Here is a 16,715-nt window from a genome sequence, read left to right on the forward strand (position 1 = left end):
TCCCATTCGTGTTTCAACCGTAAAGCAGTTGTGTTTACATGGCTATGTTTCAGTTTAAAGGGTGGGATATGGCGTGAATTTACAGGGTACAGGGGAATAACATCTGAGTCCTCAGGAATGGCAACGCATAGGGGGTATCATGAGCGTAACAGTATATTCTGTTATGTCCACGGTACTGCTCATGTCTATAGGCGACGGTTACCACTTTCCATCAGGTGGGCCGTCAGCTTGTTTGACATTTTAAGTTGCATAATAATAATAATAAAATGATTTATTAATTGTTAATCGCTGAAATATGTTAACATCTGAACAATCTACTAGATACCTCTACCTCGATGATGACAAATAAATATAGCTGTCTAATAATACTGTTAACTATTCCTGTAGCCTCTGAACCATCAACATCGCAAGTGACAGTCTGAAGAAACCTTATTTCGCCTTTTGAAAGAAATATCAAACTATAGACTCTAGGGAACATCACAGCGAAAGCCTTCTATAACCGCAGCATTCGCGATATAAAACTCTTCTAAAATCGTACAGTACGCGGTCATTTATATACGTTACTAACTTACAAGTGATGTATTTGGTGTTTAGCCCATATAAGATTTCTTACAACATTTCCTGCAACAAGGATACTTTATTCCTCTCGATTTACCGCTTCTTCTACTCTGCTTCTTTTTCTTAAATGTCCCAAATCTTAGACATTTCTCGTATCTGTAGAGCTTTTCCTTTTTTTTCACTATACTCTCGAATACGATCTTTCTCTCTTTTCCTTTCTAAAATCCACTGGTCTAGTTTATTTTGAACAAATAAACTATTTTCTGTATCATTTGCGTTGCCAATATCTTCGGTCGGGAAAAGCTTTGCTATATCAAGTAAATCTAGCTTTACTTTCTTATTTTTCTGTTGTGTATTACGAAATGATTTTCTTCCGTCTGTTGCATTCTTTAACTGTATATTTTCTAATTCTATATTGGAATCTTCGTCTACTTGTTTTGTATCTGTCACGTCTTCTGTCTCATTTATTATCTTTATTTGAGTTTTAAGTTCTTTCATATGCAATACTCCTAACTGAGAATCTGAATCATTACTATTCTGTAATACCTTTACACTGTCATCTATAGCTTTATTTATTTTGAGAAACAGATCACCTTTCTCTCTTTCTAATGCTTTTATTTCTTTTTCTTTCAATTCTGTAATATTAGAGTTAGCCATACAAAGTATTATATTCCATATCGATATTACAATAAGATTTATATTCATCTGAAATAATTAAAATATTAATGTTAAATAATGTGGATCCCATAACAATACAAGTACAATAAATTTAATAGTCTACATTTAGTAAAATTTTATGTATTTCATATACTACTTTGAATGCATTGTCTATTTAAATTGTTTACATATATAGCGACCAGTCTTTAAGCAGGTAGATAGATAGATACTCTTTATAATTTTCTCTATAATATTACAATAGTAAATTTATTATAAATAAAGACAAATACAAGAATATATTATACTAAGATAACAATGGGTAGCTTTATCGCTAAGAGCGATCTCTTCCAGGCAACCTTTGGAGGTTCTATATTTTAATATAGAAATACAATCGATAATGGTCATGTCATAATGTTCACGATGATGTTCATACCTACAGGCGACGGTGACCACTTGCAATCCGATGCGTCATCAGTTTGTTTAATATTCTAAGTATTATAAATAAATACCATGTTAACTGGAGGTTATTTCTTATAAAAATAAATTTGCCATCAATAAATTAAAATTAAGATACAATTTTATAAATACTATTACTAATTATAAGTAATCTCCCAACGCACCACACCGAGGCAGCGTACCCAAGATACTCATTCAGCAGCAATACCACTTTGGATTGCTAAACTTATCTTTGGCGCAAAGTAGCTACCAGTTCTCGGATCACCGGTAACCTCGATAAGGCGCGCTGATCTGCCATTATACTATTTATCAACTATTCTAATTTATTTTTCTATACAATAAAATTATTTAAACAATGAAATATGCAGAATCCCTTAACATCCGTATCCCAGTACTTATTTTGAGAGATGCCTAATATCATATTAATATCACTTACTTTACTCACACGATTATTGCATTTCCCAAGTACACTTGGAATTAAAGAAACAAATTTATGACAAAGTTGTTAAAGTTTAACGATTTATTTTATCGATATTGTATTATTTGGACTGAATTTTATTTATCAAAATACATAAGAATTATCTAAAATAACAGTTGCCTGGAGCTCAACATGCTTTAAATTTATTATCAAGTACATTAACAATTTACGTCGTTAACGTACATAATTCCTATACATTATTAATTTAAAAATTTGTTGCGTTTGCTACATTTCGCCCTGCAAAAAGAGCATAAAAAATGTTTCGTAAAAATATTAAATTGAAAATATTTTCATTCCGAATTCGATATCGTATGCGTCTACAAATAAAAGATCGTAACTACAAATTGTTGCTTGTTAAAAATGTATATGACACCAAAACGCGAGTAAACCCTATGCATTTCTAAATGTATTTACGATATTTAGTGGCAAACAAACTAATAGATAGATAGATAGATATACTTTGTTGTTTCTTCCAAAAGATTACAGTAGTAAACTTATTATAGATACAAATAATTATAAGAAATGTTCACACTGAGAAAACGATGGGCGGTCTTAGATCTAAAAACGATCTCTTCCAGGCAACCTTTGGATGGAGAGAAGTAGTTATAAACAGTTGAAAATTCTATTGTTTTTTAAACACATATAAACATGCAATAATATTAACATTATTAATAGACATTAACTGTATTAAACCAATCATATAGTAAATTATACTAGCAACCTGCCAGTTTCACACGGATACTATAAAGACAAAGATACATTAGTATTTAAATTTTTTGAATATTTTACTGAACTAAGTGATATCTTGCAGAAGTCCATATCTCTGGTTATTTTTTTTTTTTTTTTTACAACACAGGGGGCAAACGAGCATGCGGCTCACCTGATGGTAAGTGACTAAAATTGACTATTTGATTAAAACTATTTTGTTTAATTCCACTACCATTAGTACGTGTGTGACTGCCAACATTCAAAGATTGACCACTGCTATTGCTATCAGAAATTACACGACCTTCTATAAAAAATTCAGATAGGAGAATACAGTCGGAGTTTGATGGCTAATATGGATGATATTACTTTTATAGGCAAATTTTGATGCCTTGGATTCATAGCTGTAGCTGGGGGGGGGGGGGCATTAAGGGGCAATGCCCTACCTTAAAAGACCTTAATATGAAAAACCCCAAGAAAATTAGATAGATTCACTTTTTCGAAGTCACTTTACTTATGGCTTCTGCCTTACCAAAAAGTTATTTTGGCCTACTTTAAACTTGGGTCTAACTACGACCCTGATTGGATTACATTATTGTAATTGTAATTTACGCAGAGATATCAATTTTTTTTAAATTATTTATTGCATCGAAAACTATGTATATCATCATGTTACTTCTCCTTCTAAAGGTGAAAGAATTTTTAAAATCCATTAAGTAATTTTTGCGCGTATCTATACTGTTTAGGGATATAGTTTCAAATGTATACAGTTAATAAGCTATACGTTTGAATGCTGGCAACAGACTGACAAATCCTCGTTGAGAGGTAGGTACACATTTTACAATTTTTTTTTTTTATACAACTTAGAATATAGCAAACAAGCTGACGGCCCACCTGATGGAAAGTGGTAACCGTCGCCTATAGACATGAGCAGTACCATGGACATAACAGAGTATACTGTATCGCCCATGATACCCCCCATGCGTTGCCATTCCATTGTCACACATTAGTGATGTACCCACAAACATCACAGTATCCATATCAAACTAACAATCAAATCGCACTAATTTACAATGCCCGTGTGGATAAACTTAAACAAATTAGTTGGATAAGGGTGGAAAGATGACGATGGTGGAAAATAATTAGATTCCTTAACAGTATTAATTTTCTTAAAAAATAATAATAATATAAACCTCATTATGTGTAGATAAGATACAAGATCTGAGGTACAACGCAATAGCGTTTTTACTATAAATTTCTTGTTCGCAATTCTGAAACTATTTAAACAATAAAAAGCACTTTGTAAACTTTAGTTAACTGAGAGAATATCCACTGGACTAAGAACTAACAAAGGCCACTGGAGTAAAGTTTCAGAAATCATTTCATAGCTGCCACTTTCAGTTGTTTTTCTTAAGAAAATTATAACATTTCAGACTTTAGATGAATCCTTTTAATCTATAAATTGTGTGTTCAATTAATTTCCACTCATTGAATGAATTTTATACTGAAATAGTCAGTACTTGTGTTAATGTCACCAGGGGGAGACTTTGTACAAAAGTTGATTGCTTGGGTACCTCTGCCCCTTCGTGTTTCAACCGTGAAGCAGTTGTGTTTGCATGGCTGTGTTTCGGTTTGAAGGGTGGGATATGGCGTGAATGTACTGGGTACAGAGGAATAACACTTGAGTCCTCAGGAATGGTAACGCATGGGGGGTATCATGGGTGAAACAGTATACTCTGTTATGTCCATGGTACTGCTCATGTGTATAGGCGACGGTTACCACTTTCCATCAGGTGGACCGTCAGCTTGTTTGCCATTCTAAGTTGTATATAAAAAAAACTTTTGTACAAAGTCTCCCTCTGGTAATGCTGGTAGTCACACAATTTAAAGGATTCTATTTCTATTTAATCTATATATATTTCCATATGTATGTGTTGATGTATGTTGGTTGTCGAAAGAGGCAACTTAGAGAATTTACTGATCCAGGTATCCTCTTAAAACATCACCAAAGCCTGCGGTAACCAAGGCCAACCCGCCTGCCAAACATGGCAACTATTAGCAACTCCCCCCAATTATAGGAGAGGCCTATGTCCAGCAATGAACTGTAGATAATAATAGTATGTTGATACAAGATCTATGTTACAGTATTTTTGTTGTTATGTCACACCTTTATCAGATATGTTTGCCCATTTTAAACCGATTTTATTGATTCTTTTTGTACACGACACCACACTAAATAGTATGCGTGTGCAAAATTTATTATAGTTGTAAATATATTTAATTTTCTTCTTTACTTCAAACAAAGATTTACGTAAAGGCCAGAGTTTTAAAATACATATCAAATTTAATAACTCCGTCTAAGTTAACTAACTTGGCTGTGGATGGATTGTAAAGTATGTGTCAAGTTGAAATACCCGTCGAACCCTATCTTAGAGCGTGTCTCGTTAAGAATCCTTGAATTTTCATGAAATCGTTTTGACTTCATAATGGACGCGCGTGGCCACCAAACACAAGTTTTATTATTCTTTTACGGAATTTGTTGAATAGCAAATAAATTTACCCACAAGATAGAAGCTGATGGAAAGTGGTAAACGGCGCCTATAGATGATTACAATACCATGAAGATCACAGAAACCGCTATGATATCATGGTACCTCTTATGCGTTGCTATTCCTGAAGATTAAGTGTTATGCCTCCGTACTTTGTAATTTCAGTGTCGTATCACACCCTTCAAACTGAAATGCAGTTATATAAATACAGCTGCTTCATGGCAGCGATACTAGTGGGGCAGCGGTACTTATCCAAGTGAATTTAATGCAAAATCTCCCTTTGGTAGTCTGATAGTATACATTTTATTAAGGGTGACAAACGAGCGTGCGGGTCACTTGATGGTAAGTAAATATTGCAATATATAGACACCGGGAAGGGGAAGAAATTGTTAATAATGTAGATTACCAGTCCTAATGCTAGTAATATACTCTGACAGATCGACCTCCGCGTGGCACCTCCTGGAAACCATAGTGCTGAATTCCAGGAGTGTTCATCAGGATATGCTAACTGGCCTGCCTTTTCATCCTCACCTCTCATCTCTAACTGGTGCCCCTCTGGCGTATACCATTAGTACAGGCGGATTTACCATTAAAAAAACCCATAGGCATCAACAATACTTGAAGACGTCTATATATATGTATAACCAGAATTTTATGAACTGACTATGTGTTTATCGTTTTTGAGAATTATCTTCTTTGAAAGAAGACTTCATTTGAAAGTCTTTTACAGATCTGCATTACAGCGTCTCGTCTCATACTGCAGACTGCAGCTCGTAGAGCCCGTAAAGACTTCGATGCAGGCGGAGTTGGAGCGGAGAAAGCGATGGCAGGAGATGTTGCTTTCGGAGATGAGTAGCTTTATCCAGTGTCGTTGTAGTTATCTGTTAAGATCTTTCGTCGTCTTCGCTACTGCTGTTTGCAGTGTGGCATGCATAACGCACCTCTGTGTCAATAATATGTGAATACAAATACCCCAATGATAAAGTTCTAGTAAAATAAATTCCAACAAGTCGCTCACTTCATGGCTCCAATATCCAACCAAGCAACAATCAAATTCAATTTCGTCTCGACTAAGGTCGATAAAACCTCGATAATATAATGTAGATTAAGCAATCTATGTAGACAGCTGAGAGACACCACTAATAAATTGAGAGCGATTCGTCATTTAAATGCCTAAGTGCTGGTGACCGAGACTATTTGGGGTAATTGTGTTATTCTAACACCCCTTTAATGACCCACTGCTGGGAGTGGGCAGAGAGGGTCACCTACAGTGAGCTTTACAACCAATATTCGATCTGTATGTAACTTGAGTTTATTTGTTAAACATGAATGATTAATTTTGTTGAGTATTACATTCACCACAACGGTATAGTCGACAAATGACTCTGATTACCTCATTAGACACATTAGACACTTGGAAAGAAGATATACAGCGCAATGGTTATAAATCTTGTAAGCAAGGGTGGACTTATCTCTGAAAGGGATCTCTTCCAGCCGACCTAATGTAGTGAAATAGGAAATGATTAGCCTTTAATCTAGTGCACGAAAGTTATAAAACTAAGCTTAAATACAAAATACACAGAGGGAGACTTTGTACAAAAGTCGATTGCTTGGGTACCTCTGTCCCATTCGTGTTTCAACCGTGAAGCAGTTGTGTTTGCATGACTGTATTTCGGTTTGAAGGGTGGGATATGGCGTGAATTTACAGGGTACAGAGGAATAACACCTGAGTTCTCAGGAATGGCAACGCATGAGGGGTATCGTGGGCGAAACAGTATACTCTGTTATGTCCGTGGTACTACTCACGTGTATAGGCGACGGTTACCACTTTCCATCAGATGGGTCGTCAGCTTGTTTGCCATTCTAAGTTGTATAAAAAAAACATATATTTATGTAAAATAATAAAAGTACATATATATATATATTTTCTTTCTTCCATTAAAAACCAATTTGACCATGACCCGCAATAATAGAGGCATTGCAGCTATATTCCGGTTTTTTTTTAACCGTCACAAAAAGAGAATCTATGTTCCACTGTATTTTTTTTCGTGTATGTTTACCCATTTCTACGTCAATTGTGGACAGATTTTTAAAATTGTTGTCACCAAGTCCAAGATGGTATCAATTTGGAAAATCTTTCAATACATGTTTAAACTAAAATTATAAAATGGAAAGATAAACTTTTAAAAGCACTTAACGAATTTTAGAATTCTTTCATCTATAGAAAGCTATATTTTTTTTTATACAACTTGGAGTGGCAAACAAGCTGACGGCCCACCTGATGGAAAGTGGCAACCGTCGCCTATACACGTGAGTAGTACCACGGACATAACAGAGTATACTGTTTCGCCCATGATACCCCCATGCGTTGCCATTCCTGAGGACTCAGATGTTATTCCTCTGTACCTAGTAAATTCACGGCATATCCTACCCTTCAAACCGAAACACAGCCATGCAAACACAACTGCTTCACGGTTGAAACACGAATGGAACAGAGGTACCCAAGCAATCGAATTTTGTACAAAGTCTCCCTCTGGTACTGACGAGAAACATGGAATATATGTTACTAAAAAAACCGTATAAATCCGGAACTAATCGCTAGTGAATAATTCAATTATCCAACCTTTTGTTCTATTAAATACTTAAATATAAACATTATTAGGGCAATGTCACCAATCTAACGCTATTTTAGGAATGTTTCAATTGAAATACATTTCCCATACGAGTTCTCAGTTTCACTAATTGCAATCTAGTAATTGCACATTCCCCGCATCTATTCCGCCCCTCTCATTACCATAGGCTATAGACCAGAAAGCCGCTTTACCTATTGAACCGTTATTGTCTATGGTACGAATACTATCGAGTACATTTACATACAAAATACAGTGTATAAATAAATTTACACAAAATACAAATGGTAGTTATGTAATGAAAGATTTTTTTTTTATGTAACTTAAAATGGCAAACGAGCAATAATATGCTTACCAGTAATAATATGCTTCATCATCATTTCAGCCATTACCCGTCCACTGCTGGACATAAGCCTCCCCCATAGACTGCCATAAGGAACGGTCCTGAGCCACCTGCATACATTGACTCCCTGCAATGAATTTCAGGTCGTTATTTCATCTAGTGGGGGGTTGTCCTACACTGCGTTTGCCCGTACGCGGTCGCCACTCAAGAACCTTTCATATTATGCTTATTTGATAATAATATCAGGCTCGGAGGATATCCGCAAAAGAACCATAATAATCGACATAGCTCGAAGGATAAGCAAGCTGAAGTTGCAATGGGCTGGTCACGTAGCTCGAAGAACCGACAACCGATGTGGAAGAAAGGTTCTTGAGTGGTGAAGTCGTACGGACAAACGCAGTGTAGGATGACCCTCCCACTAGATGAAATAACGACCTGAAATTCATTGCAGGGAGTCAGTGGATGCAGGTGGTTCAGGACCGTTCCTTATGGCAGTCTATGGGGGAGGCCTATGTCCAGCAGTGGACGGATAGTGGCTGAAATGATGATGATGATGATGCTTGTTAGATAATAATAGTATAAATAATGACTTATCTCGATAATGTGCTCATGTCTATAGGCGACGATTACCACTTTCCATCAGGTGGGCCGTCAGCTTGTTTACCATTCTAAGTTGTATAAAAAAAATGTTAAATAAACAGATTTAAAAAAAAATACAGCCTTGTTACTCGAGATAATGCATATACCCCATACATCCATATCTATTCCGGTGATTAGAAGTTATAGTGGAATAAAGAAACTAACATACTCGTACTGTTTATTTTTTTTGGACATTCGTGTTAAAATTAACAAAGTACTATAAGTTGAACTCAGTCAAAACTGGGTGAGTTGTAGCCTTGCAACAAATCAGAGGAGAGTGACTAAGTAGTGTTATAAAGTGAGCTTAATTTAATCAACTCTCGCCAATATATTTTCCTCGGCGACGAATAAAATTATTTAAGTGCGCATCTATTTAATAAGATTGGAGGGTTCCGCCGGTATATTTTACATTTACATCTGACTTTATAGCTGCCGGCGATCACTGTTTTTGATCAAAAATTAAATCAATTTTACTAACGTATCATAAAAGTAAGTGTGATAAGTAAACTTATTTCGATTTTTAGATTTCAGTTTATTTACTATGTATTTAACACTGGCCATATAAATGTATAAAAATATACTAACGACTATAATTCTTAATGGGGTAATCAGAGTCATTTGCTGTTTGTAGCCGTAATGGTAAACTCGAAATATCGTACCTACTCACATTTTACTTACACGAGTATATTAAAAATCAAAGTTGCATGAAACGACCCTGTCACTTTTTAAAGTATAGAAGAAGAAGCTCACGTTCAGCAGTGGACAATGGATAGGTCATAACCATGATGGTGATGTGAATAAAATAAATAAATGACGTCGCTCTAGTTAATTTTAAACTTTCGCGTTGTTGAAACGTAATTCCTCGCGTTAAGTCCCGATGATGTATTTAAAACATGCCTTCGCTCTGTTCGGAATATTTGTTCATTTATTTCCTGGACGTGTAATGTACCTATTTTCAAGCTATTGTTGTTTTATTAGGCATTTCCAGATATAAGTGGATGTCGTCCAAAAGTTACGGAACCCCAAAAGCAAAGTATCAAAGATTGGCCATTCGGGCAAACGTTTGGCAAGCGCTATCTCTCCTTAACAAACCGTGCATTATATTTTTTCTGAGCTCATCTCTCATTTAGATAAGGTTCGTTCATTACTGCGCATAATAAGAGACCAAGTGGGCGAAAATTATCCGAGCTAACTTAGTTACGCTGCCGTATATCCGTCTCGTTTACTCCGATAAGTTTTCCCCTAATGTTGAAGAGGGAGAGATGATTTGTCTTCTTATTTTGTAGTGAGGTGATAGAGATTTGGCGCATTTATTCCCGCTGTGAAGAACTTCGAGGCTGCCTCTAATGGCGGTGCCGGCATTAGGGAACAAAAGTGCGTTCCGTTTCACGCGGACACTATGATTTTCATGAATTATATAGCTTACTAACTTTTGTACACAACTTTATACGCTGCTTCTGAAAATGGGTATCAACTTCTAAGTAACGTATTAAGATATATTATATATCAGATTTTAAGCTAGGTCTTCGGAACAACTCTAAAAACCATATCCAATTTGATACAGTAATTTTTGTGTGAAGCCAGAATTAATATGCACATAGACAAACAAAAATTATAAAAAATATTGTTTTGGCTTCTTTTGCTCTTAATAAGGTCGCGTATCAATTATGTTTAAATATCTCACTTTCTTCCCATTTCTCAGGTTCGTGAGTAGCGACTCCATACAGGCCAGCACAGTGTAAAACGACTCCCACTAGATAGAGTGACTACGACAAATGCATTGCAGGGAGTCAGGTGGCTCAGGACCATTTCTTATGGCAGCAGTAAACGGATAATGGCTGAAATTATGGTGAATATGATGACCTAACTTTTTATAATGTTATTGAAGATTGGCTTTTTGCCCGCTACTTCGTGTGCGTAAATTCCAAAAGTAATAAAACTAACAGACTAGACCACCTCTAGAAAAAAGCATCAAGATAAAACAGAAACCATTTTAAATTACACCTTCAGGTGCACATCTGTTAAAAACCGCATTCAGTTCGGTGCAGTAGTTTTTGTGTAACGCTGGAGCAAATGTACAGACTGACGGACAAACAAATTTTCATAAAAAATATATTTAAACAACTTACCGTATCGCCGTGTGATCCCGGTATAGAATGGGCTAGCCTTGCCTTTCACGTGGGTGTCGTAAGAGGCGAATAAAGGAGGACGAGGGGCAGCAGCGTCTCTCTTAAAACATCTCTATAAGCCTAACTGCGGTTGCCAAACTACCTCCCAAGCGTGGCAACTACTGGCAAAACTGCACTTATGGGGAAAGCTTATGTCCAACAGTGGACAGTAAACGGCTGAAATAATAATAATATCTTATTAAGCTGCCTCATATTATTGCTCCATATATTCAATATGATGCCCACGGCCACTTTCTGCCATCGTACGGCTCAGGAGTATACCCTCATGTCCTATAGCTTAGATGGTGGCGTACAACGCGGTTTCAAATATGTTTCAACAAACACACAGTTATGCAATAAGCTCCCTGCCGAAGATTTCCCAAAAGACTACAGCATGGGATTGTTCAAAAAGGGGTAAAAAGGTTTCTTCAGGGTCGGCAAGGCGCGCATAATACCCGTGGTATTGCAGGCATTTATAGGCTATGGTAACCGCTTACCATCAGGTGGGCCGTATACTTGTTTGCCATCTCAGTGGTATAAAAAAAATATTTTCTCTTCAATACCTTTATACAGACATTGTCTAGTTACAATTTCATTATATTAGTAAAGTATTAAAACCTCCCATGTAGAACATTGTATAAACCTGAACTCAGAAGGTACTAAATAAACCCATATCTACCCTCTCGTTCCAGATCGAAGGGCCAACAATTTAGAACAAAAGATCCCATAACCTTTTCCATCTAAGCAACGAGCAGCAGTTAAGATAGAACTGTCGAATCGAAGGTAGCTACCCTATCAGTACTAAACTTTTACTGCCGAGCTTTTTTGGGGAAAAGGTTATGTCGGAGTATTTAACCGGGGAAAAAACGGGTTTGTGATACTATTCCAATATACATACCTAGTGTGATGTAACGATGTAATACCTGTAATATATTTAAAATTAGCTCCCCGCCTACACATAATCTATATTCACTGATTAGTCGAAGATGACATACACTCAATTTTTTTTATTTTCTGCAACTTACACGTACGTGTAGAATGGCAAACCAACTGATGGCCCACCTGATGGAAAGTGGTAACCGTCGCCTACAGACATGAGCAGTACCATAGACATAACAGATTATACTGTTTCGCTCATGATACTCCGCATACGTTGCCATTCCTGAGGACTCAGGTGGTATTCCTCTGTACCCTGTAAATTCACGCCATATCCCGCCCTTCACTACAAACCAAAACACAACCATGCAAACACAACTGCTTTACAATTGAAACACGAATGGGACAGAAGTGCCCAAGCAAACGATATAAAATCTCCCTCTGGTAAATTGTTATTATTTATTTTATTGAACTGGTATTTTCTGCAACTTACGTATAGAATGGCAAAAAAGCTAATGGCCCACCTAATGGAAAGTGGTAAACATCGCCTATAGATATCCCATCGCCCATGATACCCTACACGCATTGCCATTCCTGAGGATTAAGTATTATGCCTCTATACCCTGTAATTTCATTGTTATATCCCACCCTTGAAACCGAAACACAGCCATGCAAACACAACTATGTCCCACAACATAGCCCGTCGTCTTATCGTGACACTGAATAAGCTACCTGCCTACCTTCCTCAAGAAATAAACTATAAATAACCAAAATTTTACTTAATCTGATTGATAATTTTCTCTAGAAACTCCATTATGGAGTTCTTCAAAAAGGTTGTATTAAAATTTCTTCAAGGTCAGCAACGCGCGCGTTACACCCCTACTGGTGCAGACGTCCAAGGGCTACAGTGACTGTTTACCATCAGAAGGGCTGTATGCTTGTTTGCCACCTTCGAAGTATAAAGAACATTTTATACGTTCCCGCATTCAAACAGATAAACTCTTCCATTTTAATATATTAGTAATTATTAAAATTAATTAAATAATTAATTTAATTAATTATATTAGTATATTAGTTATTTTCAGAAGCGAAAGAGGTTTGTTTGAATCGAAGCATTTGGCGTTCCATTGTTTCTGTCTACCCTAATGGGAGACAGGCGTGACAGATATGTATGTATATTAGTATAAATTTGTGTATAAATATTAAGGCCAATCGATGTCTTTAAAAGTTCTAACAAAATCGTACCGTGAAGGTAACCACTACGTTATCATTACAATACGCGTTCATCCCAAAATTGGATGTCCGCCATTTTGTATCATAAATATCTGAGGATCTAATGTCCCACGGTAACGGGATCGCATCGCATACAGCCAGCCGCGTTTAACTCGAAAGTAATTCGCGACGAGACAAATGACGGCGGTAGGTTGGAAGCATTATTGGCGTATCGTAATTTGTTACACAGATAACCTAATGGCTTCCTCTATTTTCTTTTTTTCAAACGCCCACAGAGTAGATAAAGTAAAATTACGATACGACGTTATTGGCAAACTGAGGAGGTGGATTTTCGGCAACGAACAGTAGCTACAAATAAAAGAAATGGTGACAACTCGATTGGAAAACCTGGAGTCTTGCGGATTCCAAGGTCACGTGTCATTCTAAACTTTTAATTTTAAATTAGATATTTGGCTCATATGAAAATGTTTGTAATTCACTTAGTACTTTGAAGTGGATGAAAAACTGTAATATATTTTTTTTTATACTACTTAGAATGGCAAACAAGCTGATGGCCCACCTGATGGAAAGTGGCAACCGTCGCCTATAGACATGAGCAGTAGCATGGACATAACAGAGTATACTGTTTCACCTATGATACCCCCCATGCGTTGCCATTCCTGAGGACTCAGGTGTTATTCCTCTGTACCCTGTAAATTCACGCCATATCCCACCCTTCAAACCGAAACACAGCCATGCAAACACAACTAGAAACACGAATGGGACAGAGGTACCCAAGCAATCGACTTTTGTACATAGTCTCCCTCTTGTAAATATTATCTGAACCAATGCTAGCCGCATGCAGAAGTTCCCAGCTGTTTAGTAAGTTATGACTACACTCGAAGTTTCACTGCGTGATAAAATCTAAAATGAAAATATACGTAGAATGATTAAAATGACCGATACGATAATCCGAAGAATAAACTAATACAAATGGCAATAGAGCGATCACATTTTTTTAAGGCTTTTGTAATCCTTAATACAGAAAGTAAAAAATAAAAAAAAAATATATTCACACCTTAAAGAACAAACAACCAACAACAATGAGGAAACAATTTCTCGAGTTTGGATCTTCAAACACAGTTTCTTTAATGGATGAAGATGGAGTGGTGCACCCACATATGCTAGCGGTGTATAATAGCCAGGCACCAGCGATGGGTGAAACGATGCGGATGAAAACCAGTTAGTTGGCCCATCATGATGCATTTACTGGGAATTTATCACTATTGTTTTCAGGAGGGACCACGCGGAAGTCGACCTGACAAGGTATCTTGCTAGCAGTGAGAAATAATCTCGTCATTACCAATAATGTCTTCCCCGACAAATACGGTATAAGGTGATAATTTGAAATGTATAGTAGTGAGTCAGTGAATGCAGGCAGCTTAGGACCTTAGGAGGTTCCTCGTGGCAGTCTATAGTGCAGGCCTATGTTTAACAGCTGAAGTGATAACGAACAAAAGGGAAAGAGCTATTTTACTCTTCAATTATGAATTTGAAATGTAATTGTAATGTAATTGCTAAAATTACATATAAAAAAAAATAAACCTATTATAGAACTTCCTTCTATTTTTTTTTTTATTTTTAAAACATATGTTCAATTAAATCCTCCTACTCTTGGTAGTCGTTTAAAAATCAATAAAAAATATATAAACATTAGGGAATCCGTGCAGCGTATTATCAGCAGTAATATATCACAGGCCGATATTCGAGTGACAGTCACTATTTCGTAACGCGATCACTCGATATTGGGGAAAGATAAATGGGCAGCCATTCGGAGCAGTAACGAGTTCTTCATACATGCTCGCAGGTTACGGACGCCCCCGCCGATATCTGGCCACACACAGATCTAAATATTCTTATTTACAATTTTTACCTGTCATGCTAGAAAAAATCGTTCGAGTGTAAGTTGGAGGGGGGAAGGGATTGTTAGTAATACGGACTGGACAGTCTTATTGCCAGCAATGAATCCTGTCAAGTCGACTTCCACATGGTCTCGCCTGGAAACCATCGTGCTGAATTCCTAGTGTATTCATCACGATGGGCTAACTAACCTACCTTTTCATTCTCACCTATCATCCCTCACTGATGCTCCGCCAGCGTATACTGTTAGCGCAGATGGGATTATCACTCCATTCATCCATCCATTAAAAAAAAAGTGTATAGTCTAACAAATAAAAATCAAGAAATAAAGATTATTAGTAACAGAAATTTGTGGACTTATTGCTAGCAACTACCCTGTCAAGTCGACCCCCACGCGATCCACCCTGGAAACCATCGTAGTTAATTCCTGTGGATTCGTCACGACTTACTTTCATCCTCACCTATCAACACTCACCGGTACTCTGCCAGCGTATACCGACAGTGCAGAGTTACCATGCTACTTGTATCCATTTAAAATAATTTACTAAGGAGTCTAAACATTTACGAGTATATATGGTTAAACACTTTGCAATTTACTAACTTCGAAATTTACAAAAGGTTCGAAATTTTGTAATTACATAAATAACAATATGTAGTGAAAATCATCACCATACAAGCCCCTAACTGTCCACTGCTGGACATAAGCCTTCCCCATAAGGGGAGTTTTTTTTTTATAAGTGATAATGAAATAGTAACCCCACCTGCGCTATCGGTATACACCGGCGGGGCACCAGTGAAGGATGACAGACGAGGATGAAACAGGTCAGTTAGCCCATCGTGACGGATTCAACGAAAATTGTTTCCCCTGGAAACCATCGTGAACAATTCTCGTTCTGAAAACCACGTGAAGGTTGACCTGATAGGGCGTATTGTTAGCAATGGGGCTGTCAAACTCCATTGCTAACAATCCCTTCCCCCCCTCCCCCATAAGGGGAGTTTTACCAGTAGTCGCCACGCTTGACAGGCGGGTTGGCAAACGCAGTTTGGCTTTTTGTGATATTTTTAGGTAATATTTTTGATGGTGGACGATGCCTATTCCTCGACCAATTAATTCTTTAGTCACAGTTTACAACACCTACGTGGAAGGAGTCGGTGGCCCATTCTATGCCGGGATCACACGGCAAGTGGTGAAAATATAGCAAAAATTATCTAGACAAATAAAAATTTCTTAGATGAATAATATAATTAATTGAAAACTATATATTCTTATATGTTTAATACGTGTGAGTGTAACGAATGGACGGACAAACTAACGTAGTTTTATTGTAAGGATTCCTTATTATCTTCTTTGTACGATACCATAAAACGAGGTTTTTCGTCGTGGGAATTGGAAAATAAAGGTATTCTCGATTCGTGTGTATGTTTTGTGTCATAATGAATTACGTCGCTGTATTCCCACTACCTGTTTCTAGGCTTCCCTTTTCTGGCTTCACAGATCGTGTGTCCATATATATCATATAGCTT

General features: G+C 36.9%; 1 protein-coding gene across 1 annotated transcript; it reads right to left on the minus strand.

Moving 5' to 3' along the window:
- Positions 1 to 507: 507 nt before the first annotated feature.
- Positions 508 to 2,148, minus strand: LOC116412972 (uncharacterized). The gene is made up of 2 exons (XM_031909394.2): positions 2,117 to 2,148; positions 508 to 1,263 (listed from the first exon to the last, which is right to left on the minus strand). Exon 2 carries the CDS (start codon positions 1,261 to 1,263, stop codon positions 682 to 684), a length of 582 nt encoding a protein of 193 aa, XP_031765254.2. The 5' UTR covers positions 2,117 to 2,148; the 3' UTR covers positions 508 to 681.
- Positions 2,149 to 16,715: the final 14,567 nt, after the last annotated feature.

The sequence above is a fragment of the Galleria mellonella genome, unplaced genomic scaffold, assembly GCF_026898425.1.
Source record: "Galleria mellonella isolate WM207_F2 unplaced genomic scaffold, CSIRO_AGI_GalMel_v1 utg146, whole genome shotgun sequence".
NCBI classification, from domain to species: domain Eukaryota; kingdom Metazoa; phylum Arthropoda; class Insecta; order Lepidoptera; family Pyralidae; genus Galleria; species Galleria mellonella.

Excerpts from the sequence above, each read along its gene's own strand:
- LOC116412972 (XM_031909394.2), bottom strand. The coding sequence starts at position 1,263 with ATGAATATAAATCTTATTGTAATATCGATATGGAATATAATACTTTGT.